Genomic DNA, 27,879 nt, shown 5'->3' with positions numbered 1-27,879 from the left:
AGAACTGACACCTCATCCAGAGGTCCAACACCCTACCTGGAGGTCCAACACCTCATCCAGAGATCCAGCACCTCATCCAGGGAACTGACACCCTACCTGGAGGTCCAGTATCTCATCCAGAGGTCCAGCACCTCATCCAGAGGTCCAGCACCCCACCTGACCCGGCTCTGCAGGTCCCTGCAGTCCTGGCACTGTCCCTCAACTGCCCCATGTGCCCCTCAGCCCCAGGCAGGGGGGAAGGAGGACGTTCCTGTGGCTCCAGTCCTCATCCCATTCTCCTGTCCCATCCCTGGGCAGCAGGGAAAGGATTCTCCTGCTCAAAACCCATCCCATCTTCTTCCATCCCTCACCAGCAGGGAGAGGATTCTCCTGCTCCCAACCCATTCCATCTTCTTCTTCCATCCCTCACCAGCAGGGAGAGGATTCTCCTGCTCCAAACCCATCCCATTCTCCTGTCCCATCCCTGGGCAGCAGGGAGAGGATTCTCCTGCTCAAAACCCATTCCGTTCTCCTGTCCCATTCCTGGGGAGCTGGGAAAGGATTCTCCTGCTCCAAACCCATCCCATGTTCCTGTCCCGTTCCTGGGCAGCAGAAAAAGGATTCTCCAGTTCCAAACCCACCCTATCTTCTTCTTCCATCCCTCATCAGCAGGGAAAGGATCTTCCTGCTCCAAACCCATCCCATTCTCCTGTCCCATTCCTGGGGAGCAGGAAAAGGATTCTCCCTCATCAGCAGGGAAAGGACCTTCCTGCTCCAAACCCTTTTCCATCCTCTTCTTCCATCCCTCATCAGCAGGGAGAGGATTCTCCTGCTCCGAACCCATTCCACCCTCTTCTCCCATCCCAGGGCAGCTGCCACCCGTTCCCCGTGCTCCCACACCCCCGTCCCCCCGCCCAGGCTGTCCATCCCCCCCAGCTCACCGGGACACTGGCCAGGAGCAGCCCTGAGGCCGAGTAGATCTCCAGGAGCGGGCGGGCGCTGGGGGTCTTGTCCCGCCGGGAATTCCTCAGCAGAGCTGGGACAGGGACGAGGACAAGGAGGGGACAGTCCCTGAGCCATGGGTGGCACAGCCCCGGCTCGGGGAGGGGGGCTCGGGGGGCTGCACGCACCTATGGGACCCCCATACGGGGCAGCTGCCACCACACAGTCACGGAGATCCTCCCGCAGCCCCCATTCCATGGAGTAGAGCTCCAGCTTCCTGGTGGGACACGGATGGATGATGGATGGATGATGGATGGATGATGGATGGATGGATGATGGATGGATGGATGGATGGATGGATGGATGGATGGATGGATGGATGGATGATGGATGGACGGATGGATGGATGGATGGATGGATGGATGGATGGATGGATGATGGATGGATGGATGGAGGGATGGATGGATGGATGGATGGATGGATGGATGGATGGATGATGGATGGATGGATGGACATGCAACAGATACAGGGACAGGAGAACCATGGACAATGCCCATCCCCAAACCAGCCCTGAGACCCCCAAGAAACCTCAGGAGCCCCAAGATCCACAGACACCCCGGGAACCCCCAAAGATTCCCAGAAATCCCCCAGACCAGCGCAAGGAGCCAGGGCCATCTCGGGACCCCTCCAGCAACCCACAGGACCCTCCACCAGCCAACCCCAAGCCCACCATGGGACCCCTCAGCCATCCTGGGACCCCTCAGCCACCCCGGGACCCTTCAGCCATCCCGGGACCCCTCAACCACCCCCGGGACCCCTCAGCCATCCCGGGACCCCCATCCCCAGCCAGCCCCAAGACTCGTGTCCACCCAGGGACCCCCTTAATCCCCCGGGACCCCCATCGCCAGCCAGCCCCGTGGCTACCCCAGAACATCCAAAGTAACCCCATAACCACACCCCAGCCATCTCCGGGATCCCCATTCCAGCCCTGTCATCTCCCCGAGCCCCCCGAGCAGCTCCGGGACCCCCGAGCAGCCCCGGGACCCCCGAGCAGCCCCGGGACTCCCGAGCACCCTCAGGCCGGTGCCGCCCCCGCCGCCCCTCACCGGTAGAAGGTCTCCTCGCCCAGCGGGTTCCAGTTGGCCGTGTAACAATCCATGGCGCGGCCGGGATGGGGGAACCGAGATGGGCCGAGGGGAACCGGGACCGAGACCGGGATCCGGACCCGGTGGTCCCGGCGCTTCCCTCAGCGCGCCACGCCCCGAGCGTCGCGCCGTGACGCAAGGCCGGGCGCCGCCATCTTGGGTGAGGGCACGGGCAAGTATACGGGGAACCGCCGCCATCTTGAGTGAGGGCACGGGTAGGTGAATGGGGAACCGCCGCCATCTTGAGTGAGGGCAGCAAGAAAGGGGAACCGCCGCCATCTTGGGTGAGTGCAGCGAAAAAGGGGAACCGCCGCCATCTTGGGTGAGGGCACGGGCAGGTGAATGGGGAACCGCCGCCATCTTGGGTGAGGACACGGACAAGTAAATGGGGAACCGCCACCATTTTGAGTGAGGGCAGCGAGAAAGGGGAACCGCCGCCATCTTGGATGAGGGCTGTGGGAAAGGGGAACAGCCGCCATCTTGGGTGAGTGCAGCGAGAAAGGGGAACTGCCGCCATCTTGGGTGAGGGCAGCGACAAAGGGGAACCGCCGCCATCTTGGATGAGGGCTGTGGGAAAGGGGAACCGCCGACATCTTGGGTGAGGGCACAGGCCTTGTCCCTCAAGTGTCGCCTGTCCCCAAAGGTTTCCCCTCTCCCCCACAATCTCCGTTGTCCCCCAGTGTGTCTCTAGTTCCTTAAGAGGCCTCTTATCCCCAGAGGTGTCGCCCAAGATGTCCCCTGCTCCACCGAGTTGTCCCTCAAGGTATCCGTCCTCCCTCAGCGTGTTAACTGTCCCCCAGGCTGTTCCTTACCCCCAGGGGATGTCCCCATGCCCCAAGATGTCCCTTGGCACACACACTGTTCCCACAGGTCTCTCTTTATTTCCTGCTGCTGGAAACCCAGGAAGGGCCACGGAGGTGCCCCCTGTGCCGGGGTGGGGATCAGGGGTGCCATGGCGGTGCTTCACGTGCCAGGGGTGGAGTGCTGTGGTGCAGTCCCAGAGCTGGAGTGCCAGGGTGGTGCCACACGTCCTGGTGTCACGGTGCCAAGGTGGCGCCACATGTCCCGGTGTCACGGTGCCAAGGCAGTGCCACGTTGGGGTGCCACGGTGGTGCTCTGTGTCCTGGGATGGAGGTGCTGTGCTGGTGCTGCTGTGCCAGGATTGGGGTCGGAGTGCTGGGGTGGTGTCCTGGGGCTGGGTTTGGGGTGCCATAGCAGTGCCAGGGTTCACGGGCAGCGGCAGTGCCAGGGTTCGGGTGCCACGGCAGTGCCGTGGCAACACCTCATGTCCCGGGCTCACGGTGCCGTGCCAGGGCCGGAGCAGTGCCAGGTTTGGGGTGCCATGCCACCGTGGCAGCGCCACCCAGGCCCTACTTATTGGCATCGCCCAGGTCACAGCGGTAGTGAAAGATCTGGAAGTTCAGCAAGGTGCCCAGCAGCGAGGGGTACGAGGCGCCCACCTTGCGGAATCCCTGCCCCTCGTAGAGCCGCTGTGCCGCCACCTGCACCATGGAGGTGCTGAGCACCACGGCACCGTACCCGCGGGCACGGGCGAACGCCAGCACCTCCCGGCACAGCGCCCGCGCCAGCCCGCGGCCCCGGTGCTCCCGGCTCACCGACATCCTCTTGAGCTCCAGCTCGCCACGGCCCGTGGGCACCGCCGCCACCATGGCCGCCACGGTGCCGGCCTCTTCAACCACCCAGAAGCGGCAGTCGGGCGGGCGCAGGTACGTGCCGGGCACGTCGCACAGGTCGGTGCCCAGCGCCTCGCGCACGTAGTCGGCGCTGAGCGAGCGCACCAGCACCCAGAGCAGCACCAGCGCCAGCGCCACCGCGCCCAGCCCCAGCACCCAGGAGCCCGCGGCCGCCCGCGCCGCCACGAACACGGCCAGCAGTGCCAGGCGCACCCGCGCCGCCCGCAGAATGTGCCGGAAGCCGGCCGGGGCGTGCTCCAGGATGCCGCGGGCAAACAGCGCCCGCACGGCCTCAAAGTCCTGATCCTGGTACTGCCGGATGCGGAACGACGCCATGGGGGCACCTGCGGGGGCACGGAGAGGGGTTAGGGGGTGATACAGGGGGGGTGGGCAGGGGGAGATGGATCTTGGGGCGGTACAGAGGGGTCGGGGACAGACAGAGTGACCAGAGGCTTGTCCCTGGTGTGGCACAGGAGGGTTAGGGCAGTGCCATGGATGGAGGACCCCCAGACCCAACACTGGCCATGGCACAAGGGGTCACAGAAGCGCCCACTTTCACAGGGACCCTCGGTGTGCCCCCACACCCATCCCTGGCATGGCACAAAGGGTCAGGGCAGTGCCATGGATGGAGACCCTCCAGGATACCCCCAGACCTCATCTTTTGCATGGCACAGGGGGTCAGAGCTGTGCCCACCCACACAGGGACAGCCAGAGTGTCTTGAGACCCATCCCTGGCCATGGCACAAGGGGTCACGACAGTGCCATGGATGGGGACCACCCAGGATACCCCCAGATCCCATTTTTGGCATGGCACAGGGGGGTCAGGGCAGTGCCCGCCCTCACAGGGACCCCCAGTCTGCCCCCAGACCCATCCCTGGCATGGCACAGGGGGATCAGGGCAGTGCCAGTGCCGCTCCCACCAAGGGTACCCCAAAAACAAGGGGTAAAACTGTGGGGGGCACAGGGGAAGAGCCGCAGGATCTGGGGGTGCCGCCCGCCTCCCCGGAACCCCGGTACTCACCGGGAGCCGCGGCACGACCCGCCCCGGGCAAAGGTGGGCAGAGCGTGGGCACCGAGCTGTGCCCGGGACAGGACAAAGGGGCAAAGGGCCCGGGGGAGGCACGGGGACAGGAGGGGACAGGGGGGGACACGGGGACAGGAGGGGACAGGAGGGGACAGGGGGGACAGGAGGGGACAGGAGGGACACGGGGACAGGAGGGGACAGGGGGGGACACGGGGACACAGGGGACAGGAGGGGACAGAAGGGGGCACAGCCCCCCGGAGGGTTTGGGGGGTCAGACCCATGCAGGGCACATCAAGGGGGTCCCCACAGTGCCCCAAACCCTCTCTCGGGGGGTGCCCGGCCCCAACCCCCACCCCCCAAAATCGCTCCCGGCCGCCCCCCCCACCTGCTGCTCCCGGCGCTGTCGCTCCTCACACCGGCACCGGCGGCTCCTCGGGGACAACCGGGGGGTCCCTCACGGCCCGAGGGGGGCTCGGTGACCCCCTGAGCACCCCCAGGGGAGGTTTGTTTTGGGTGGGGGGTCTTTGTTTGGCGCACCCCCAGCCCGGCCTGTGCCTGCGATTTGCCGGGTGCGTTCAGCCCATCGTTCTGCGCCGCTCAGGGTGGGGGCCCGGCAGGATTTGGGGGGCTCCGGTGGCAGCACGGGGTAGCGGGGGGGACACCCCCGGTTTGGGCCGTGCCGAGGCCGGCGGAGGCTCCGGTGAGCGGCGAGCGCAGGCGCCGAGCGGGAAGCGCTGCTGCCCCTGCCGATGATGCCGTAAAGAGATCCCGGAAGGTGGTGGGGTCACGGGGAGGGGGATTTGGGGGAGCGCAGGGCACGGGGGGTCCGGGGAGTGGCGGGGGGACACCGCACGGGACCCTGTCACCCCCAAATCGCGGCGGTGGGGCAGCGATGGGGGAGTGGGGTGGGGGTGCAGCCCCTCGCAGTGTTGGTGTCACAATTGTGGGGACCCCCCAGCCCTGCCCAGCGTCACCCCAGGGGGCTTGGGGGGTCCCCATGATGATGCTCGCCCCCCCAGCCCCGGTCTGGAGCCTCCCTGGGGGTGTCATGGGGGGCCCGGGTGTGTTGGGGACCCCCATGAACGGCTCAGCCCAGCGCTGGGGACAGCCCCGCATTTGGGGAGGGGGACACGGTGGCATCAGGGCCCAGCAGGGCACAGCCCCCCACCCTGCAGGACCGCAGGGGGGCTAAGGGGGGTCACCCCAACCCCTTTATTGTACCCTACAACCCCCCAGTGCCCCCTCGGCTTCCCGTGGGACTCGGGGTGCCCCATGCTGGTGCCCCCCATCTCCTGGGGGCTCAGGGGTGCTGGCTCTGATGGCGGTGCCCCATCGCCCCACCCTGACCCCATGGTCACCCAGACCCCATCCCCGACCCTCTCTCGGTGTCCCCAAAGTCCCAACACCCCCCAGTGCCCTCCAGGACCCTCCCAGTGCACCCATGGCCCGGCACCTCCCGAACCCCACAGCCCGGACACCCACGGACCCCCACCCTGGAGACGCCCCCAGTGTCACAGCCCTGCCGGACATTGTCCCCAGGGTCCCCAGAGCTCCGCAGACCCGCCCAGGTCCCTGCAGCCCCCAGAGCAGCCCCAGCACTGTGGGGACACCCCCGCTGCAGGTCCCCATTGTCCCCGCTGCCCAGGGACCCCCTCCGTGTCCCCCCAGCCCCGCCCCCTCCGCGCCGCCCATGAATCCCGCATCCTATTGGCCCCCGCCGCCGGCAGCAGCCAATAGGCGCCCAGGGATGAGGGGAGGGGCGGGACAAGCGCTCACGCGCCCATCAGGGGCGGGGCCAGGCTATCCAATGGGAGGAAGGGGGCGGGGCCGTGCGGAGCACTCGACAACAGAAAGGGGCGTGGCTTAGCGAGCGTGGCTCATGGTGAATATTTACACCACGGAAATGGGCGTGTCCTAATGAGGGGCGCGGCTCGGAGCGGAATTCCTACTGGTCAGCACCGAATGGGCGTGGCCTGGTGAGGGGCGTGGCCTCGCCGAGTTCCCACGGCAGGCTCCGGGACAGAATCGAGCCCCGGTCCCGGTCCCTTTCCTGGTCCCGCTCCTGTTCCTATTCCCGGTCCTTTTCTAGGTCTCGGTCCCATTCCCATTCCCGCTCCTGTTCCCGTCCCCATTCCCATTCCCGTTCCCATTCCCGTTCCTGTTCCAGTCCCCATTCCCATTCCCGGTCCCATTCCCGTTCCCATTCCCATTCCCGGTCCCATTCCCGTTCCCATTCCCATTCTCATTCCCATTCCCATTCTCGGTCCCATTCCCGTTCCTATTCCCGGTCCCCTTCTCACTCCCATTCCCATTCCCGTTCCCATTCCCATTCTCATTCCCATTCCCATTCCCGTTCCCGTTCCTATTCCCGGTCCCCTTCTCACTCCCATTCCCATTCCCGTTCCCGTTCCCGGTCCCTCCGCCGCTCCAGCCCCGCACACTCGCAGCCGCAGCGCACCCAAACTTTACTGGATCTGTCCCGCCCGTTCTCCCGCGCCCCCGGCCGATCCCGCGGCCCCGGGGCCGCCCCGCTCACTGCCCGCGGCCGTGGGCGCGCAGGCGGCGGAGCCGCAGCCGCTGCAGCCGCAGCGCCGGGTCCGGGCCCGGCCGGGGCCTCCCGGGCCGGTGGCGGCCCCGCGCCCGCGCCAGGCGGAAGCTGCACGGGGTGGGAACGTTCTCGAAGTAGACCCGGCACGGCTGCGTGGCCGCCTCGTAGCCCTCGGCCCGCGCCGTCACCTCGTACTCGCCCGGGTTCAGCAGCCGCCAGTAGTCCCCGTCCGAGGCTGCGGGGGTGGGTGTCACACTGCTGTCCCCACCCTGTGCGAGTCCCCAGCCCCAGTCCTGTTCCTGTCCTTGTCCCCAGCCCCAGTCCCGTTCTTGTCCTTGTCCCCAGACCCAGTCCTGTTCCTGTCCTTGTCCCCAGCCCCCAGCCCCGTTCCTGTCCTTGTCCCCAGACCCAGTCCTGTTCCTGTCCTTGTCCCCAGCCCCGTTCCTGTCCCATCTCCATCCCGAATTCCCATCCCCAATCCCATTCCTGTCCTCGTCCCCTGCCTCAGTCCCGTTCTTGTCCCATCCCGAATTCCCATCCCCAATCCCATTCCTGTCCTTGTCCCCAGCCCCAGTCCCGTTCTTGTCCCATCCCTATTCCCATCCCCATCCCCAATCCCATTCCTGTCCCGATCCCACCCCCATTCCCAACCTAATCCTGCTTCCTTTGCCATCTGCAATCCCCAATCCCACTCCCCTTCCATTCCTGTCCCCAGCCCCATCCCATTCCTGTTCCCATCCCCTTTCCCAGCCCTATTTCCATCCCCACCTGCAATTCCCAATCCCACCCCCAAATCCCATCCCACTCCTTTCCCTGTCCCAGCCCCGTCCCATTCACATCCCCAATGCCATCTCCATGCCTGTCCCATCCCCATTTCCAACCTCATCCCATTACTCTCCCCATCCCAATCCCATCCCTGTCCCCATCCCATCCTATTTCCATCCCCATCTGCAATTCCCAGTCCCAAATCCCATCTCATTCTTTTCCCTGTCCCCGTCCCCATTCCCATCCTCATCCCCATCCCGTCCCTGTCCTCATCCCACCCTCATTCCCAGCCCGATCCCGATCCCGCCCCAAACCCCGCCCCTCCGTGTCCCGGTGTCCCGGTACCGGTGTCCCCCCAAACCCCGCCCCTCCGTGTCCCGCTGTCCCGGTACCGGTGTCCCCACAAACCCCGCCCCTCCGTGTCCCGGTGTCCCGGTACCGGTGTCCCCCCAAACCCCGCCCCTCCATGTCCCGGTGTCCCGGTACCGGTGTCCCCCCAAACCCCGCCCCTCCGTGTCCCGGTGTCCCGGTACCGGTGCGGACGTCGTGGTTGATGCCATCCACGGAGATGATGGCGTTGGGGATGCCCAGCTCGGTGTCACTGTCCCGGACCACGCCCTTGATCCCCCGGTGCACCTGCAGGGCGTGGCACAGGTGGCACGGGTGTGTCCCCCGCTCCCGGTGCCACCTCAGCGTTTGGGGACAGCCACGTCCCGCTGCCATCCCGCTGAGCCCCCACCCTGCCGTGCCCATGGCCACCCCGCAATGTCCCCAGCGTGTCACCCCCATCCCCAAAGCCTTACAGAGACCCCTGGGGGTTCCCTGGCCCTGCCCTGCTCATGACACAGTGTCCACATTGTCCCAGCACCCTCCAGACCACACCCAGTGTCCCCCATGCCCCAAATCCCTCAAATCTCCCATCTTGGACTCCCCTCCCTCAGTGTCCCACTGGTCCCCAGGACACCAGACCCCCTCAGTGTCCCCATGTCCCCAAACCCCCAAATCCCCCATCCTGGATCTCCCAGAGTGTCCCCACGATCCCAGAACCACCTGGACCCCCTCCAGTCCCCCCATGTCCCAATCCCCCATCCTGAACTCCCCTTTCCCAGTATCCCCATGATCCCAGAATGACCTGGATCCCCTCGGTGTCCCCATGTCCCAAAACCCCCCAAATCCTCCATCCTGGATCCTCATTCTCCACTGCCCCCAGCACCCCCAGACCCCTCCAGTGTCTCCATGTCCCAAATCCCTCAAATCCCCCATCTTGGACTCCTCTTCCTCAGTGTCCCACTGGTCCCAGGACCCCAGACCCTCCCAGTGTCCCCATGTCCCAAAGCCCCCCAAATCCCCCACTCTGAACTCCCAGAGTGTCCCCACGATCCCAGAACCACCTGGACCCCCTCAGTGTCCCCATGTCCCAAAGCTCCCATTTCCCCATCCTGAACTTCCCTTCTCCACTGTCCCCATGATCCCAGAACCACCTGGACCCCCTCAGTGTCCCCATGTCCCCAAACCCCCCAAATCCCCCATCCTGGATCCCCCAGTGTCCCCCTGGTCCCAGAACCACCTGGACCCCCTCCAGTCTCCCCATGTCCCAAATCCCCCATCCTGAACTCCCCTTTCCCAGTATCCCCATGATCCCAGAATGACCTGGATCCCCTCGGTGTCCCCATGTCCCAAAACCCCCCAAATCCTCCATCCTGGATCCTCATTCTCCACTGCCCCCAGCACCCCCAGACCCCTCCAGTGTCTCCATGTCCCAAATCCCTCAAATCCCCCATCTTGGACTCCCCTTCCTCAGTGTCCCCCTAGTCCCAGGACCCCAGACCCTCCCAGTGTCCCCATGTCCCAAAGCCCCCCAAATCCCCCACTCTGAACTCCCAGAGTGTCCCCACGATCCCAGAACCACCTGGACCCCCTCAGTGTCCCCATGTCCCAAATCCCCCCGAATCCCCCATCCTGGATCTCCCAGTGTCCCCCTGGTCCCAGAACCACCTGGACCCCCTCCAGTCTCCCCATGTCCCAATCCCCCCTCCTGAACTTCCCTTCCCCATATCCCCATGATCCCAGAACCACCTGGACCCCCTCAAGTGTCCCCATGTCCCAAATCCCTCAAATCCCCCATCTTGGACTCCTCTTCCTCAGTGTCCCACTGGTCCCAGGACCCCAGACCCCCCCAGTGTCCCCATGTCCCAAATCCCCCCAAATCCCCCATCCTGGATCCTCATTCTCCACTGCCCCCAGCACCCCCAGGATCCCCCCAGTGTCCCCATGTCCCAAACCCCCCCAAATCCCCCATCCTGCCCCCCCTTTCCCCACTGCCCCCCCATCCCAGCGCCCCATTCCCCCCATTCCTCCCCATCCCCATCCCACCCCATCCCCTCCTCACAGACAGACCCGCGGTGGCTCCTGCCACCCTCGAGCCGTGTCCCCAAGGCCCGGGTGGTGCCACCGCCGGTGCCACCGCGGTGCCAGCCCGTGCCCCACCTGCTCCATGAAGAGCAGCAGCGACTCGCGGTTGTTCTCCCACTCGGCGGGCAGCTCCGAGGCGTGCGGGAATTTGTCGCAGGAGAGCTCCACGGTGATCTCGAAGCAGTTGGTGTGCAGGTAGCTGAAGTCGTTCATGCCTGGGGGCACAGCGAGGGTGGCAGCAGGGGACAAAGGGACAGAAAAATCCCGGAGTGACAGGAAAATTCCAGAAATTCCCTGGATACTGAGAATTTCAGACTTTCTGTGCTGGCAGCACTGACCCCCCAGGAGAACACTGCATTTAACCTGGAGAAAGCTTCCAAAATTAAATAATAGAACTAAAATTATGAATGTGCAGTTGGATTAGAAATGTGTGATATCACAGGGTGGAAAACTTGCAATTTAAAGGTTTAAAATATAATAATATCTATAAAGCAAAATAGAAGTTTTAGGGCAGAGGTTGGTCCTGTCCTACATCACCTTCTTCTCCATGGGTTTGGGTGGTTTGGTGTAAGTGGATAAAAAATTCCACATTGCAAGTCACAGGTAATTCATTTAATTAATAACTAAATTAATTATTTAAAAATCAAAATAATTTAGGTGTCATTTCTTAATTGGATACTTTAGCCTTAAAAAGCCTTCTAAAGGGAGAGATGGGGCTCCACTTTCAGCTTGTTAGAGTAATTTACTATAAAATTCACTGTTTGTGATCCTGTATTGTAGGTAAGAACTGATAAATATCTGAGTCCAAAGGAGAAAACCATCTTTCTAAAAGAAACAAAAAACCAAAAAATAACAAAAAAAAAGAAACAAAAAATAAGCAAAAAATAACCACCCCCCCCCAAAAATTAGCAAAAAAGAAACAAAAAAAGAAACAAAAGAGAAACAAAAAATCAAAAATCCAGGTGTCCCCACTCACTGCCACCCACTGTGTGCCACCTGAGCTCAGTGTCCCTACTCACAGCCACCATCTCAGTGTCCCCGCTCACTGCCACTGCGTGCCACCTGAGCTCAGAGTGTCCCTGTGCACTGCCACCACCTCAGAGTCTCCCCACTCACTGCCACCGTGTGCCACCTGAGCTCATGGAGTGTCCCCACTCCCTGCCATGTGCCCCCTTGAGCTCAATGTCCCTGCTCCCTGCCAGCCACCATGTGCCACCTGAGCCCAGTGTCCCCGCTCACTGCCATGTGCCACCTGAGCCCAGTGTCCCCACTCCCTGCCATGTGCCACCTGAGCCCAGTGTCCCCACTCCCTGCCATGTGCCACCTGAGCCCAGTGTCCCCACTCCCTGCCGTGTGCCACCTGAGCCCAGTGTCCCTGCTCACTGCCACTATCTCAGAGTGTCCCTGCTCACTGCCATGTGCCACCTGAGCTCATGGAGTGTCCCTACTCACTGCCATCCACCGTGTGCCACCTGAGCTCAGAGTGTCCCTGTGCACTGCCACTATCTCAGAGTGTCCCTGCTCACTGCCACCCCCCGTGTGCCACCTGATCTCCTGGACTGTCCCCACTCACTGCCATGTGCCCCCTTGTGCTCAATGTCCCTACTCCCTGCCAGCCACTGTGTGCCACCTGTGCCCAGTGTCCCCACTCACTGCCATGTGCCACCTGAGCTCAGTGTCCCCACTCACTGCCATGTGCCACCTGAGCTCAGTGTCCCTGCTCACTGCCACTATCTCAGAATGTCCCTGCTCACTGCCATGGTGTGACACCTGAGCTCCTGGAGTGTCCCTACTCATTGCCATCCACCGTGTGCCACCTGAGCTCACAGAGTGTCCCACTCACTGCCACCATCTAAAAGTGTCCCCACTCACTGCCACCCACCGTGTGCCCCCTGATCTCACACGGTGTCCCCACTCATTGCCAGCCACCGTGTGCCAGCTGAGCTCAGTGTCTCTACTCACTGCCACCATCTCAGAGCGTCCCTGTTCACTGCCACCATGTGCCATCCGATCTCGGGGACTGTCCCCACTCACTGCCATGTGCCACCTGTGCTCAGTGTCCCTACTCACTGCCACCATGTGCCGCCTGAGCTAACAGAATGTCCCAGCTCACTGCCACCCATCATATGCCCCCTGATCTCAGAGTGTCCCCACTCACTGCCACCCACCGTGTGCCCCCTGATCTCACAGTGTCCCTGCTCACTGCCAGGCACCATGTGCCACCTGAGCTCAGTGTCCCTGCTCACTGCCACCCACCGTGTGCCCTCTGGTCTCATGGTGTGTCCCACTCACTGCCATATGCCCCCTTGAGCTCAATGTCCCCACTCACTGCCATGTGCCACCTGAGCTCAATGTCCCCACTCACTGCCATGTGCCACCTGAGCTCAGTGTCCCTGCTCACTGCCACCCACCGTGTGCCCCCTGGTCTCATGGCGTGTACCACTCACTGCCATGCGCCCCCTGGTCTCAGTGTGTCCCCACTCACTGCCATGTGCCCCCTGGTCTCAGGGACTGTCCCCACTCACTGCCATGTGCCCCCTGGTCTCATGGCGTGCCCCACTCACTGCCACCCCCCATGTGCCCCCGATCTCAGGGACTGTCCCCACTCACTGCCACCCCCATGTGCCCCCTGGTCTCAGGGACTGTCCCCACTCACTGCCACCCCCATGTGCCCCCTGGTCTCAGGGACTGTCCCCACTCACTGCCACCCCCATGTGCCCCCTGGTCTCATGGACTGTCCCCACTCACTGCCATGTGCCCCCTGGTCTCACGGCATGCCCCACTCACTGCCACCCCCACGTGCCCCCTAGTCTCAGGGACTGTCCCCACTCACTGCCATGTGCCCCCTGGTCTCACGGCGTGCCCCACTCACTGCCACCCCCACGTGCCCCCGATCTCAGGGACTGTCCCCACTCACTGCCAGCCACGGTGTGCCCCCTGATCTCAGTGTGTCCCCACTCACTGCCATGCGCCCCCTGGTCTCAGGGACTGTCCCCACTCACTGCCATGTGCCCCCTGGTCTCAGTGTGTCCCCACTCACTGCCATGTGCCCCCTGGTCTCACGGCATGCCCCACTCACTGCCACCCCCCACATGCCCCCTGATCTCAGGGACTGTCCCCACTCACTGCCAGCCACGGTGTGCCAGTGGGCGCCGTTGATGATGTTGCCGTAGCGCGTGAAGTCGTCGTGGTGGCAGGGCCGGCGCTCGGCGCTGGCCATGGCGGGGTTGGCGGTGGCGTAGACGGTGGCCAGCCAGCGGAAGACGCCATCGTCGGGGGTGGGGGTGAGCTCCTGCGCCTTCCAGTAGGTGCGGCTCATGTCGAAGGGGTAGGTGACCACCAGCTCCCCCCCGTGCAGGTTGGCGCTCAGCACGAACGGGTAGCGCTGCATCCACGCGATCACCGCGCGCGTCTCCGGGGCCACCTGCACGGTGACACCACTGTCACTCGTGCCACCGGGGACATGTGCATGGTGACACCGCCGTCACCCGTGCCATGTGCGTGGTGACACTGCTGTCACCCACGCCACTGGGGCCATGTGCATGGTGGCACTGCTGTCACCCGTGCCACCAGGGCCATGTGCGTGGTGACACTGCTGTCACCCACACCACTGGGGCCATGTGCATGGTGACACCGCTGTCACCCACACCACTGGGGCCATGTATGCGGTGACACTGCTGTCACCCGTGCCACCGGGGCCGTGTGCGTGGTGACACTGCTGTCACCCACACCACCGGGGACATGTGCATGGTGACACCGCTGTCACCCGTGCCACTGGGGCCATGTGCATGGTGACACTGCTGTCACCCACACCACTGGGGCCATGTATGCGGTGACACTGTTGTCACCCACACCACCGGGGCCATGTGCATGGTGACACTGGTGTCACCCACATCACCCCGGGGCATGTGCGCGGTGACATCGCTGTCACCCACACCATTGGGGCCATGTGCGTGGTGACACCGCCGTCACCCGTGCCACCGGGGCCGTGTGCGTGGTGACACTGGTGTCACCCACACCACCGGGGCCACGTGCGTGGTGACACTGCTGTCACCCGCATCACCCTGGGGCCATGTGCATGGTGACACTGCTGTCACCCGTGCCACTGGGGCCACCTGCGTGGTGACACCGCTGTCACCCATGCCACCGGGGCCATGTGCGTGGTGACACCGCTGTGACCCGCACCACCAGGGCCATGTGCGTGGTGACACTGCTGTCACCCGCACCACCGGGGCCATGTGCGCGGTGACACTGCTGTCACCCGTGCCACCGGGGCCATGTGCGCGGTGACATCGCTGTCACCCACGCCACTGGGACTACCTGTGCGGTGACACTGCTGTCACCCACGCCACCGGGGCCATGTGCGCGGTGACACCGCTGTCACGCACACCACCGGGGCTACCTGTGCGGTGACACCACACCACTGTCACCCACGTCTCTGGGGCCATGTGTGCAGTGACACCGCTGTCACCTGCATCTTCAGGGCTGCCCATGCAGTGACACTGCAGTCACCCACACCATTGGGGCCACCTGTGTGGTGACACCACCATCACCTGCATCTCTGGGGCCATGTGTGCGGTGACACTGCCATCACCCGTGTCTCTGGGGCCATGTGTGTGGTGACACTGCCGTCACCCTTGCCTCCAGGGCGACCGGTGCCATAACACTGCTGTCACCTGCGTCTCTAGGGCCACGTATGTGGTGACACCGCTGTCACCCGTGCCTCCAGGGCCACCCACGCAATGACACTGCTGTCACCTGCATCTCTGGGGCCACGTGTGCAGTGACACCGCTGTCACCCACATCTCCGGAGCTGCCTGTGCGGTGACAGCGGTGTCACCCACACCACCGGGGCCACCCACGCAGTGACACCGCTGTCACCCGCACCACTGGGGCCTGGTGACACCACTGTCACCAGCAACTCGTGGTGGTGGTGGCCGTGTCCTTGTGGCTTCTGGTGACGCCCTGGGTTGGGCGGGCTCAGCCCCTGTGGGTGGGCAGCACCCGCCCGCTGGACTGGGAAGGGTTTGGGGCTTTCTGAGGGGTTTCAGGGCGGTTTCAGGGGCACTTTGGGCTGTTTTGGGGTCCCACCCCAATGTGACAGGATGGGGGTTTTGGGGTCTCACACTGATGTAACAGGATGGGGGTTTTGGGGTCCCACCCCAATGTGACAGGATGGGGGTTTTGGGGTCTCACACTGATAGGATGGGGGTTTTGGGGTCCCACCCCAATGTGACAGGATGGGGGTTTTGGGGTCTCACCCCATGTGACAGGATGGGGATGTTTTGGGGTCTCACACTGACAGGATGGGGATGTTTTGGGGTCTCACCCCACTGTGATAGGATGGGGATGTTTTGGGGTCTCACACTGACAGGATGGGGATGTTTTGGGGTCTCACACTGATAGGATGGGGATGTTTTGGGGTCTCAAACTTATAGGGTGAGGGTTTTGGGGGTCTCTCCCCAATGTGACAGGATGGGGATGTTTTGGGGTCTCACCATGGCACCCCCTCAGCAGGATGGGGATGTTTTGGGGTCTCACTGTGGCACCACTCCAGGATGATGGGGATGTTTTGGGGTCTCACACTGATAGGATGGGGATGTTTTGGGGTCTCACCCTGATAGGATGGGGATGTTTTGGGGTCTCTCCATGGCACCCCCCAGCAGGGTGGGATGTTTTGGGGTGTCACCCTGACAGGATGGGGTGTTTTGGGGTCTCACCGTGGCGTTGGCGAAGGTGTAGTACTCGGGGATGGGGATGTTTTGGGGTCTCACCCTGATAGGATGGGGATGTTTTGGGGTGTCACCCTGACAGGCTGGGATGTTTTGGGGTCTCACACTGATAGGGTGGGGATGTTTTGGGGTCTCACTGAGGCACCCCCCAGCAGGGTGGGGTGTTTTGGGGTCTCACCCTGATAGGATGGGGATGTTTTGGGGTCTCACACTGACAGGATGGGGATGTTTTGGGGTCTCACCGTGGCACCCCCCCAGGCTGGGATGTTTTGGGGTCTCACCCTGATAGGCTGGGATGTTTTGGGGTCTCACACTGATAGGATGGGGGTGTTTTGGGGTGTCACACTGACAGGATGGGGATGTTTTGGGGTCTCACACTGATAAGATGGGGGTGTTTTGGGGTCTCATCCTGATAAGATGGGGATGTTTTGGGGTCTCACCATGGCACCCCCCCCAGGCTGGGATGTTTTGGGGTCTCACACGGATAGGGTGTGGGTTTTGGGGTCTCTCCATGGCACCCCCCCAGGCTGGGGCGTTTCGGGGTCTCACCATGGCGTTGGCGAACGTGTAGTACTCGGGGATGGGGATGTTTTGGGGTCTCACCCTGATAGGATGGGGAGGTTTTGGGGTGTCACCCTGACAGGCTGGGGTGTTTTGAGGTGTCACCCTGACAGGCTGGGGCGTTTTGGGGTCTCACCCTGACAGGCTGGGGTGTTTTGGGGTCTCTCCATGGCACCCCCCCCAGGCTGGGGCGTTTCGGGGTCTCACCGTGGCGTTGGCGAAGGTGTAGTACTCGGGGATGGGGATGTTTTGGGGTGTCACCCTGACAGGATGGGGATGTTTTGGGGTGTCACCCTGATAGGACAGGGATGTTTCGGGGTCTCACCGTGGCGTTGGCGAAGGTGTAGTACTCGGGGATGGGGATGTTTGGGGTCTTACCCTGATAGGACAGGGATGTTTTGGGGTCTCACCGTGGCACCCCCCCAGGCTGGGATGTTTTGGGGTGTCACCCTGACAGGATGGGGCGTTTTGGGGTCTCACCGTGGCGTTGGCGAAGGTGTAGTACTCGGGGATGGGGATGTAGTGGTTGGGGAACTCGTGTGGCACCCGGTCGTTGTCCTCGGCGTCCCACAGCGCCGTGTTCAGGTCGGCGAAGTTGTGGTTGAGGTCGATGCCCTCGTACGTCCAGCGGCCCACGGCCCATCCCGCCAGCTCCGAGCCCTGCCGGGCACCGCGGGCACCGCGGTCACCGGGAGGGGCATCGGGATGGGCACCGGGATGGGCATCGGGATGGGCACCGGGATGGGCGTTGGTATCACTGGGAGGGGCACTGGGATCACCGGGAGGGGCACTGGGATCACCCGGATGGGCACCGGGAAGGGTGCTAGGATCACTGGGATGGGCACCGGGATCACCAGGATGGGCACTGGGATCACTGGGATGGGCACTGGGGTCACCGGGATGGGCACTGGGATAGGCACCAGGATCACCAGGATGGGCACCGCAGGCACCAGGGTTAGTGGGATGGGCACCGGGATGGGCACCGGGGTGGGCACAAGGATCACTGGGATGGGCACTGGGATCACCAGGATGGGCACCGCGGGCACCGGGATGGGCACTGGGATCACTGGGATGGGCACCGGGGTGGGCACTGGGATCACTGGGATGGGCACTGGGATCACTGGGATGGGCACCAGGGTGGGCACTGGGATCACTGGGATGGGCACCAGGATCACCAGGATCACCAGGATGGGCACGAGAATGGGCAGCAGGATGGGCACTAGGATCACTGGGATGGGCAGAGCAGTCACTGGGATGGGCACTGGGATGGGCACTGGGATCACCAGGATGGGCACTGGGATGGTCACCTGGGTGAAACCTGTGGTCACCTGGATGAGCACTGGGATCCCCGGGATGGGCACTGGGATGGGCACCGTGGTCACTGGGATAGATACTGGGATGGGCACCAGGATCACTGGGATCCTCTGGATGGGCACCAGTACACCAGGATGGGCACCAGGATCACCAGGATGGGCACGAGAATGGGCACCAGGATGGGCACCAGGGTCACTGGGATGGACACCGGGATGGGCACCGGAATGGACACTGGGATTGTGGGGATAGACACTGGGATGGGCACCGGGATGGGCACCGGGATGGGCACCAGGGTCACTGGGATCATGGGGATGGGCACTGGGATGGGCACTGCAATCCCCAGGATGGGCACTGCGGCCTCTAGGATGGGCACCAGGATCACCAGGATGGGCACGAGAATGGGTACCAGGATGGGCACCAGCATCACTGGGATGGGCACTGCGGTCACTGGGGTGGGCACTGGGATGGGCACCGGAATGGACACTGGGATTGTGGGGATGGGCACTGGGATGGGCACTGGAATGGGCACCGGGATGGGCACTGGAATCATGGGGATGGACACCGGGATGGGCACCGGAATGGGCACTGGGATGGGCACTGGGATGGGCACTGGGATCATGGGGATGGACACTGGGATGGACACTGGGATGGGCACTGGGATGGGCACCAGAATGGACACTGGAATCATGGGGATGGACACTGGGATGGACACCGGGATGGCACTGGGATGGGCACTGGGATCATGGGGATGGACACCGGGATGGGCACCGGGATGGGCACTGGGATCATGGGGATGGACACCGGGATGGGCACCGGAATGGGCACTGGGATCATGGGGATGGACACCGGGATGGGCAGCGGGGTTCCTGGGATGGGCACAGTCACGGGCAGCAGGGGCCGGTGCGTGCCAGCCGTACCAGGCTGTAGGCGGTCTCGTAGCCGTCGGGGTTCATGGAGGGCAGCAGGTGGATGCGCGTGCCCGTCACCAGCTGCACCACGCGGGCATCGCCGCGCCGGAACTCGCGGCACAGGAACTGCATCAGGTTCAGCAGCAGCTCCCGGCCCAGCACCTCGTTCCCGTGCATGCCAGCCACGTAGCGGAACTCGGGCTCTCCTGGGGGCACCAGGGTGTGCGCTGTGCCCGTGTCCCCGTGCCACCCTGGCCGCTGTGCCCGTGTCCCTGTGCCACCCTGGCCGCTGTGCCCGTGTCCCCGTGCCACCCTGGCCGCTGTGCCCGTGTCCCTGTGCCACCCTGGCCGCTGTGCCCGTGTCCCCGTGCCACCCTGGCCGCTGTGCCCGCGTCCCCGTGCCACCCTGGCCGCTGTGCCCGTGTCCCCGTGCCACCCTGGCCACTGTCCCTGTGCCACCCTGGCCACTGTCCCTGTGCCACCCTGGTCACTGTCCCCATGTCCCTGTGCCACCCTGGACACTGTCCCTGTGTCCCTGTGCCACCCTGGCCATTGTCCCCGTGCCACCCTGGCCACTGTCCCTGTGCCACCCTGGTCACTGTCCCCATGTCCCTGCGCCACCCTGTCCCTGTGTCCCTGTGCCACCCTGGTCCCTGTCCCTGTGTCCCTGTGCCACCCTGGTCACTGTGCCCGTGTCCCCGTGCCACCCTGGCCACTGTCCCTGTGTCACCCTGGTCACTGTCCCTGTGCCACCCTGGCCAACGTCCCCGTGTCCCCGTGCCACCCTGGCCACTGTCCCTGTGCCACCCTGGTCACTGTCCCTGTGCCACCCTGGCCACTGTGCCTGTGTCCCTGTGCCACCCTGGTCACTGTCCCCGTGTCCCTGCAATGCCCTGGTCCCTGTCCCTGTGCCACCCTGGCCACTGTCCCCGTGACAGTGACTGGTGACTGTCCCCACCCTCCAACACCAGCCCTGGTGACTGTCCCCACCCCCTGTACCAGCCCTGGTGACTGTCCCCACCCTCCCGCACCAGCCCTGGTGACTGTCCCCATCCTGAGCCAGCCCTGGTGACTGTCCCCATCCTGTACCAGCCCTGGTGACAGTCCCCACCCTCCAGCACCAGCCCGGCCATCCCCGACGCCCCGTCCTCGTCCTGGGCACCCCCAGTCGCCCCATCCCCACCTGGGCATCCCTGGCCGCTGTCCCCAGGCCCATGTTGTCCCACCCCGGCTGTCCCCAGCTGTCCCCAGCTGTCCCCAGCTGTCCCCTGGGCACGCACCCACTTCGTGCTGCCCGGGGTTGTCCGAGATCTCCATCACGTAGAGGCGCAGCCCGCGGGAGCTCTGCCCGATGCTGTACACGCGGGTGATGTCGGGGCACTCCTCGCTCACCCTCTTCATCAGCTGCGGGTGGTGGCACCGTCAGGGACACCCCGAGGTGGCACAGCCCCCCCCCGGCCCCGCTTGGGGACACGGAGCCACCCCGGGGGTCGCGGGGAGGGTGGCACCTTTCTCATCTCCTTGTAGTTGTGGTGGCGGAAATCCAGCTGCGGCTCGGGCGGGGCCGGGGGGTGCCAGGCGTGGGCATCGCTGGGGTCTGCGGGGACACCGGGGCGACACCGGGGGGACACCGGGGAGACACGGTCAGGGACAGCGAGCAGCCCAGAGCGCCACTCTGGTGACACCGCTGGGCGCTACCGGGGCGGCGTGTGGGGACCTGGGGGACACCAGCGGGTCACTGCGGGACAGGGGACAGCCAGGGGGACACCAGCGGGGTAGGGGACAGCCAGGGGGACACCAGCGGGGTAGGGGACAGCCAGCGGGTGCCTACGGGACACAGGGGACACCAGCGGGTCACTGTGGGGCGGGGGCCAGCCAGCGGGTCCCCGAGGGACAGGGGACAGCCTGAGGGTGGGCAGGGGACAGCCAGAGGGTGCCTACGGGGCATGGGGACATCCCCACAGGGCAGGGGACAGGCGGGGGGGGACACGCACCGGGCAGGGGACAGCCAGCGGGTCACTGCGGGGCAGGGGACAGCCAGCGGGTCCCCGAGGGACAGGGGACAGCCAGAGCGTGGGCAGGGGACAGCCAGAGGGTCACTGCGGGGCATGGAGACAGCTTGAGGGTGGGCAGGGGACAGCCAGAGGGTGCCTACGGGGCATGGGGACAGCCACAGGGTCACTGCGGGACAGGGGACAGCCCCACTAGCAGGGGACAGCGGGGGGGACACGCACCGGGCAGGGGACAGCCAGCGGGTCCCCAGGGGGCAGGGGACAGCCAGGGACACGCACCGGGCAGGGGACAGCCGGGGGGACACCAGCGGGTCACTGCGGGGCAGGGGACAGCTCCACAGGGCAGGGGACAGCCCCACAGGGCAGGGGACACGCACCGGGCAGGGGACAGCCCCACAGGGCAGGGGACAGCCCCGCAGGGCAGGGGACAGTCCCGCAGGGCAGGGGACACACACCGGGCAGGGGACAGCCCCACAGGGCAGGGGACAGCCCCGCAGGGCAGGGGACAGCCCCGCAGGGCAGGGGACACGCACCGGGCAGGGGACAGCCCCACAGGGCAGGGGACAGGCGGGGACACGCACCGGGCAGGGGACACGCACCGGGCAGGGGACAGCCCCACAGGGCAGGGGACAGCCCCACAGGGCAGGGGACACGCACCGGGCAGGGGACACGCACCGGGCAGGGGACAGCCCCACAGGGCAGGGGACAGCCCCACAGGGCAGGGGACACACACCGGGCAGGGGACAGCCCCACAGGACAGGGGACACACACCGGGCAGGGGACAGCCCCACAGGACAGGGGACACACACCGGGCAGGGGACAGCCCCACAGGACAGGGGACACGCACAGGGCAGGGGACAGCCCCGCAGGGCAGGGGACAGCCCCACAGGACAGGGGACAGCCCCACAGGACAGGGGACAGCCCCACAGGGCAGGGGACACGCACCGGGCAGGGGACAGCCCAGCACCTCGGCCCGCAGGCACACGGAGCCGTTGCGGAACCAGCTCTGCGGGTTGATGCGCAGGAAGCGCCCCACGAGCGGCGCGGGCAGCGCGTTCAGCACCGGCGTCTCGGGGTCTGTGTTGGCGGGGAACACCTGCGGGGACAGCGGGGACAGCGGGGACAGCGGGGACAGGAGGGGACAGCGGGGTCAGGGAGAGCCGCCCGGGTGTGCCCGGTGCCCTCCAGCATGGGCAGGGCAGAGCCTGGGCGGGGCCGCGGGCGCCGCTCGGAGCCCAAGGGCAGCCGGGATGGGCACAGGGAGCCCCAAATCTGTTCCTGGCAGGGGCACCCCAAAATCCACCCCTGACATGGAGATCCCCAAATCTGATCCTGGTACAGCTCTGAACAGAGAGCCCCAAATCCACCCTGGCACAGGGACCCCAAATCCATCCTTGATACAGGGATCCCGAAGCCAGCTCTGGCACAGGAACCCCCAAATCCACCTCAGCACAGGGACCCCCAAATCCATCCATGGCACAGGGACCCCCAAACCCGGCCCTGGCACAGGAACCTCAAACCCGGCCCTGGCACAGAGACCCCCAAACCCGGCCCTGGCACAGAGACCCCAGACCCGGCCCTGGCACAGAGACTCCCAAACCCGGCCCTGGCACAGGGACCCCCAAACCCGGCCCTGGCACAGAGACCCCAAACCCGGCCCTGGCACAGGGACCCCAAACCCGGCCCTGGCACAGAGACCCCCAAACCCGGCTCTGGCACAGGGACCCCAAACCCGGCTCTGGCACAGGGACCCCAAACCCGGCTCTGGCACAGGGACCCCCAAACCCGTCCCTGGCACAGGGACCCCAAACCCGGCCCTGGCACAGGGACCCCAAACTCGGCTCTGGCACAGGGACCCCAAACCCGGCCCTGGCACAGGGACCCCAAACCCGGCCCTGGCACAGGGACCCCCAAACCCGGCCCTGGCACAGGGACCCCCAAACCCAGCCCTGGCACAGAGACCCCAAACCCATCCCTGGCACAGGGACCCCAAACCCGGCCCTGGCACAGGGACCCCAGCCCCTCCCCAGCTCCAGGCTGCCGTGCTGTCCCCGGTGCCACGCCACACCCACGCGTGTCCCCGTGTCCCCACGGCCGTGCCAGGGGGGCTGGCAGGTGCCCAGGTGGGGACAAGCAGCCTTTGTGCTGGGGGGAAATGCTGCAGGGCGCCCGGCGGGGCCAGGCCAAGGGCAACAGAGCCCGGGCACGGAGCCAGCTGGCACGGGCACCCCGGGATGGGCACCTCGGGATGGGCACCCCTGGATGGGCACCTCGGGATGGGCACCTCAGGATGGGCACCCTGGATTGGGCACCTCGGGATGGGCACCCCGGCATGGGCACCCTGGGATGGGCACCTCGGGATGGGCACCCCGGGATGGGCACCCTGGGATGGGCACCCCGGGATGAGCACCCCAGGATGGGCACCTCGGGATGAGCACCCCAGGATGGGCACCTCGGGATGGGCACCCCGGGATGGGCACCCTGGGATGGGCACCTCGGGATGGGCACCCCAGGATGGGCACCCCGGGATGGGCACCTCGGGATGGGCACCTCGGGATGGGCACCCCGGGATGAGCACCCCGGGATGAGCACCCCGGGATGGGCACCCTGGGATGGGCACCCTGGGATGGGCACCTCGGGATGGGCACCCTGGGATGGGCACCCCGGGATGGGCACCCTGGGATGGGCACCCCGGGATGAGCACCCTGGGACGGGCACCCTGGCATGGGCACCCTGGGATGGGCACCTCGGGATGGGCACCCCGGGATGGGCACCCCGGCATGGGCACCCTGGGATGGGCACCCCGGCATGGGCACTCCTCCCTGGGCTGGTTAACCCTCCTTGGTGTGGTTAACCCAGTGTGGTTTAACGCCCTGCCAGTGCGGTTATCCCACCTGCCATGGTTAACCCTGGCATGGTTTACCTCCAGTATAATTAACCCTGGCCTAATTAACCCTCCTGGCATCGTTACCCCTGGCACGGTTAACTCTTGGAATGGTTAATCCACCTGGCAAATTAACCCTGGCCTAACTAAACCCCGTGGCATCATTGCCCACCTGGCACGGTTAACTCACCACAATTAACACCAGTATAATTAACCCTGGCCTAATTAACCCCACCCTGGCATCATTGCCCACCTGGCACAATTAACCCCAGAGCATCATCAACCCCCCCCACCACCATAACCCCCCAGGTGATTCCTGCCCCCCAGCCCTGTCACCTCCCCATGTCCCCACCCCGTCTGGGGATGCCACCCCCGGTGCCACCCCCGGTGCCACTCACCGCCTCCTCGGTGCCGTTGCGGCTCGGCAGCCACGCGTGCGAGTCGTTGCTGACCTGCACCTTGTAGGACGTCACCCAGTCGTACCTGGGGGGCGCAGGGGGGGTCAGGGGGTCCCCCACGCTGTCCCCCCCCTTGTCCCCGTTGTCCCCTTACGTCCAGATGGAGTTGAGGCCCTGGGTGATGACGCCGGTGAAGCGCGTGAGGCGCCGCGCGTCCACCTGCAGCCACTGCCGCGTGTCCTCGCGCCCCGCGCACCAGCCGCCGTCAAAGAAGTCACCGTCGTAGAGCCCTGACTGTGGGGACAGGAGGGGACACGCACAGGGACACGCTCAGGGACACGCTCAGGGACAGGGCCCCACCGCCCGCCGTGCCCCCGAGCCTGGGGTGGCACCGGGGTGGTGGCACCGAGATCGATGGGAGCCACACGGGCAGAGCTGGAGAGCGCCTGGGACGCTCGCGGGCTGTGAAGATGGCACAGACTCGGCACAAAATGTCACAGACGGGCCATGAAGGTGCCACAAACTCGCCACAAAATGTCACAGACGTGCCACAAAGATGCCACAAACTCGGCACAAAATGTCACCGACGTGCCATGAAGATGCCACAAACTCGGCACAAAATGTCACAGACGTGCCATGAAGATGCCACAGACTCGCCACAAAATGTCAAAAATGTACCACGAAGATGCCACAAACTCGCCACAAAATGTCACAGACACGCCATGAAGATGCCACAAACTCGCCACAAAATGTCACAGACGTGCCATGAAGATGCCACAAACTCGCCACAAAATGTCAAAAAAAAAAAGCCATGAAGATGCCACAAACTCGCCACAAAATGTCACCGACACGTCATGAAGATGCCACAAACTCGCCACAAAATGTCAAAAATGTACCACGAAGATGCCACAAACTCGCCACGAAATATCAAAAATGTACCATGAAGATGCCACAAACTCGCCACAAAATGTTAAAAAATAAAAAAAGCCACGAAGATGCCACAAACTCGCCACAAAATGTCACCCACGTGCCATGAAGATGCCACAAACTCGCCACGAACAGGCAACACCTACTCTGTGTTTGTCATGCACTTGCCATACCTGCATGCCTCGTGTGACATCCAAACATCCCTCCAGCCTGGCACAGCCTGGCACACTCCCAGCACACCCTGGCATACTCCTGGCACACCCTGACCCACCCTGGCACACTCCTGGCACACCCTTGCCCTCCCTGGCATACTCCTAGCATGCTCCTGGCCCACTCCTGGCACACCCTGACCCACTCCTGGCACCCCTTGGCTCACTCCTGGCACACCCTAACCCACCCTGGCACACTCCTGGCACCCCCTGGCATACTCCTAGCATGCTCCTGGCCCACTCCTGGCACCCCTTGGCCCACTCCTGACACACCCTAACCCACCCTGACCCACCCTGGCACACTCCTGGCACCCCCTGGCATGTTCCCGGCAGTACCTGGATGTTGAGGCGGCCGCGGTGCGCGCCCAGCCCGTGCCGCTTGTGGCTCGATGCCCGGAGCTGCTCGTCCAGCACCCGCAGGGACTCCAGCCCCAGGGGGGGACACGCTGGGGACACAGCGGGGACAGCGCTCACACCGCCACCCCTGAGCAGCAGGGGCCGTCCCCACCCTGTGTCCCCACCGAGCTGTGCCATGGGGACCGTGCCAGCCTGGGCTCGCCACCCCAACCCCCAGGTGCCCCCAGGTGCCCCCAGGTGTCCCCAGGACACGGCCAGCCCCGTGCGCAGGTGACAATGCCCGTGCCACCCGCGCCCAGCGCACGTACGGGGCTCCTGCGGCGCGGCCGGAGCCTCCGGCTTCTTCCTCAGCACCTTCTTCTTCACCACCTTCTTCCTCACCACCTTCCTCCTCCTCACCGCCACCTTGCTCACCGAGGGCGCGGGGGCTGCGAGGGGACACGGGAACAGCCTGGCACCCCGTTTCCCCCCACGAACCCCCTTTGCACTGCCGTCCCTCACACCCCGTCCCCCCCGGTCCTACCGGTGCCCGCGGGCTCCCCGGGGCTGGCGGGGGTCGCGCTGCCCTTCGGGGGTCCCGTCGTGGCGCTGCTCCTCGAGGGGGCGGCCGTGGTGCCCTTCGGAGGGGGTGCCCCGCTGCCTTTGGGGGGTCCCGCCGTGGTGCCCGGCCAGGGGGGCGTCTCGCTGCCTTTGGGGGGTCCCCTGGCGGTGCCCTTCGTTGGGGTGACCCCGCTGGCTTTGGGGGGTCCCCTGGTCGTTCCCTTCGTTGGGGTGACCCCGCTGCCTTTGGGGGGTCCGGTCGTGGAGCCCTTTCTGGGGGACACCCCGCTGGCGGTGCCCTTGGTTGGGGTGGCCCCGGCGGCTCTGGGGGTCCCGCTGGCGGTGCCCTTGGTTGGGGTGACCCCGGTGGCTCTGGGGGTCCCGCTGGCGGTGCCCTTGGTTGGGGTCGCCCCGGTGGCTCTGGGGGACACCCCGCTGGCCGTGCCCTTGGTTGGGGTGACTCCGGCGGCTCTGGGGGTCCCGCTGGCCGTGCCCTTGGTTGGGGTGGCCCCGGCGGCTCTGGGGGTCCCGCTGGCCGTGCCCGCCCCGGTGCCGCGGGGCCGGCCGGGCTGGGGGGGGCGCGGCGCGGGCGGGGGGCGCCGGGGGGCCCAGCAGGAGCAGCAGCAGCAGCAGCAGCGGCAGCGGGGCGAGGGGCGATCCCCGCATGGCCGCGGCCCTGCCGGTCCCTGCCCGCTCCTGCCGGTCCCTGCCCGCTCCTGGGCCCGGTCCCGGTCCCGGCCCCTCCCCGACCCCCGCCCTCCTCCTGCCCGGGACCCCCGGCCGCGCCCTGCCCGCCCCGCCCCGTTAACCGGCCCCGTTCCGCTCTCCCTGACACCGGACCCCTCGAACGGGGGACAGCGGGTCCTGCCCGCTCACCGGCGGGTCTTGTCCTGCGTCCCTGCCGTGTCCCCACCGTGTCCCCGCTGTCCCATCACCGTGTCCCGCTGTCCCCTCACTGCGTCCCCGCTGTCCCCAGCCCCCCGCAGTGTCCCCAGTGTCCCATCGCCGGTCGGGGAGTGGCCCGGGGGTCCGCGGGGGCTCCTCCCGCCGCAGCAGCGGCGTTGCCGGCCGAGCCCGGGGACCCGGCAGGTCCCGGAGCCGCCGGCGCGGGCGGAGCGGGGCCGAACCCGGCGGCCAGGGGCGGTCCCAGGCCCTGCCCCGACCCCTCGGGGGTGCCCCGGGTGGGACTCGGGGCGCGGGTCCGGGCTGTGGGTCCTGCTTGTCCCCCCCACCCTGCGCGGGGGCTCACACGCGCTTTTTCCGCCCCCAAAGAACTTTCCTGGCTCGACTTTCCCTTCTTTTATTGGGATTTCCCGCGGGCAGGGCTGGTGCCATCCCTGTCCCTTGTCCTCATCCCTGTGCTGTCCCTGGGGGTGTCCCAGAGCCCTGCGGGGCCGAGGAGCGAGGGGGACAGACAGACAGACCCCCCTGGCTCGGTGCTCTGCTCCGGGATCCTTTGGATCCGCATCACCCTGGGACGCTCCTTCGCCATCCCGGGGGACAGCAGGGCACAGCGGGCACAGCGGGG

At 65.4% G+C, this 27,879-nt stretch overlaps 3 protein-coding genes across 3 annotated transcripts in view; all 3 read right to left on the bottom strand.

Annotated features, from left to right (window-relative positions):
* Positions 1 to 2,171, bottom strand: part of VPS16 (VPS16 core subunit of CORVET and HOPS complexes) — a 31,299-nt gene extending 29,128 nt beyond the window's left edge. The window contains exons 1-3 of the mRNA XM_058024329.1: positions 2,028 to 2,171; positions 1,110 to 1,198; positions 921 to 1,015 (exon numbers count right to left, since the gene is read on the bottom strand). Coding sequence (XP_057880312.1) covers positions 921 to 1,015; positions 1,110 to 1,198; positions 2,028 to 2,080 — 237 coding nt within the window. The 5' untranslated portion in view covers positions 2,081 to 2,171. The remainder of the gene's footprint in view (positions 1 to 920; positions 1,016 to 1,109; positions 1,199 to 2,027) is intronic.
* A 754-nt stretch (positions 2,172 to 2,925) lies between these two features.
* On the bottom strand, positions 2,926 to 5,553 carry NAT8 (N-acetyltransferase 8 (putative)). Its single transcript, XM_058024579.1, has 2 exons — positions 5,170 to 5,553; positions 2,926 to 4,104 (listed from the first exon to the last, which is right to left on the bottom strand). The coding sequence occupies exon 2, from the start codon at positions 4,094 to 4,096 to the stop codon at positions 3,437 to 3,439; it is 660 nt and encodes a 219-aa protein (XP_057880562.1). The 5' UTR covers positions 4,097 to 4,104; positions 5,170 to 5,553; the 3' UTR covers positions 2,926 to 3,436.
* Positions 5,554 to 7,316: 1,763 nt separating this feature from the next.
* Positions 7,317 to 27,843, bottom strand: CPXM1 (carboxypeptidase X, M14 family member 1). Its single transcript, XM_058025201.1, has 15 exons — positions 27,823 to 27,843; positions 26,335 to 26,920; positions 26,120 to 26,239; positions 25,791 to 25,900; positions 24,473 to 24,612; positions 24,319 to 24,403; positions 21,982 to 22,132; positions 20,533 to 20,621; positions 20,305 to 20,428; positions 19,034 to 19,230; positions 17,283 to 17,462; positions 13,636 to 13,933; positions 10,585 to 10,724; positions 8,631 to 8,733; positions 7,317 to 7,567 (listed from the first exon to the last, which is right to left on the bottom strand). Exons 1-15 carry the CDS (start codon positions 27,841 to 27,843, stop codon positions 7,317 to 7,319), a joined length of 2,595 nt encoding a protein of 864 aa, XP_057881184.1.
* Between the last annotated feature and the right edge of the window lie 36 nt (positions 27,844 to 27,879).

Source organism: Melospiza georgiana, chromosome 5 (genome assembly GCF_028018845.1).
Source record: "Melospiza georgiana isolate bMelGeo1 chromosome 5, bMelGeo1.pri, whole genome shotgun sequence".
Classification (NCBI taxonomy): domain Eukaryota; kingdom Metazoa; phylum Chordata; class Aves; order Passeriformes; family Passerellidae; genus Melospiza; species Melospiza georgiana.
Note: the sequence above shows the minus strand (reverse complement) of the source record. Positions and strands in the feature narration are given on the sequence as shown.

Coding starts and splice junctions, on each gene's coding strand:
- NAT8 (XM_058024579.1), bottom strand. CDS start 4,096: ATGGCGTCGTTCCGCATCCGGCAGTACCAGGATCAGGACTTTGAGGCC.
- CPXM1 (XM_058025201.1), bottom strand. CDS start 27,843: ATGGCGAAGGAGCGTCCCAGG. Junction 24,404..24,472: donor GGCCTCAACTCCATCTGGAC/GTAAGGGGACAA, acceptor TGCGCCCCCCAG/GTACGACTGGGTGACGTCCT. Junction 7,568..8,630: donor CAACCACGACGTCCGCACCG/GTACCGGGACAC, acceptor CCACCCCCGCAG/CCTCGGACGGGGACTACTGG.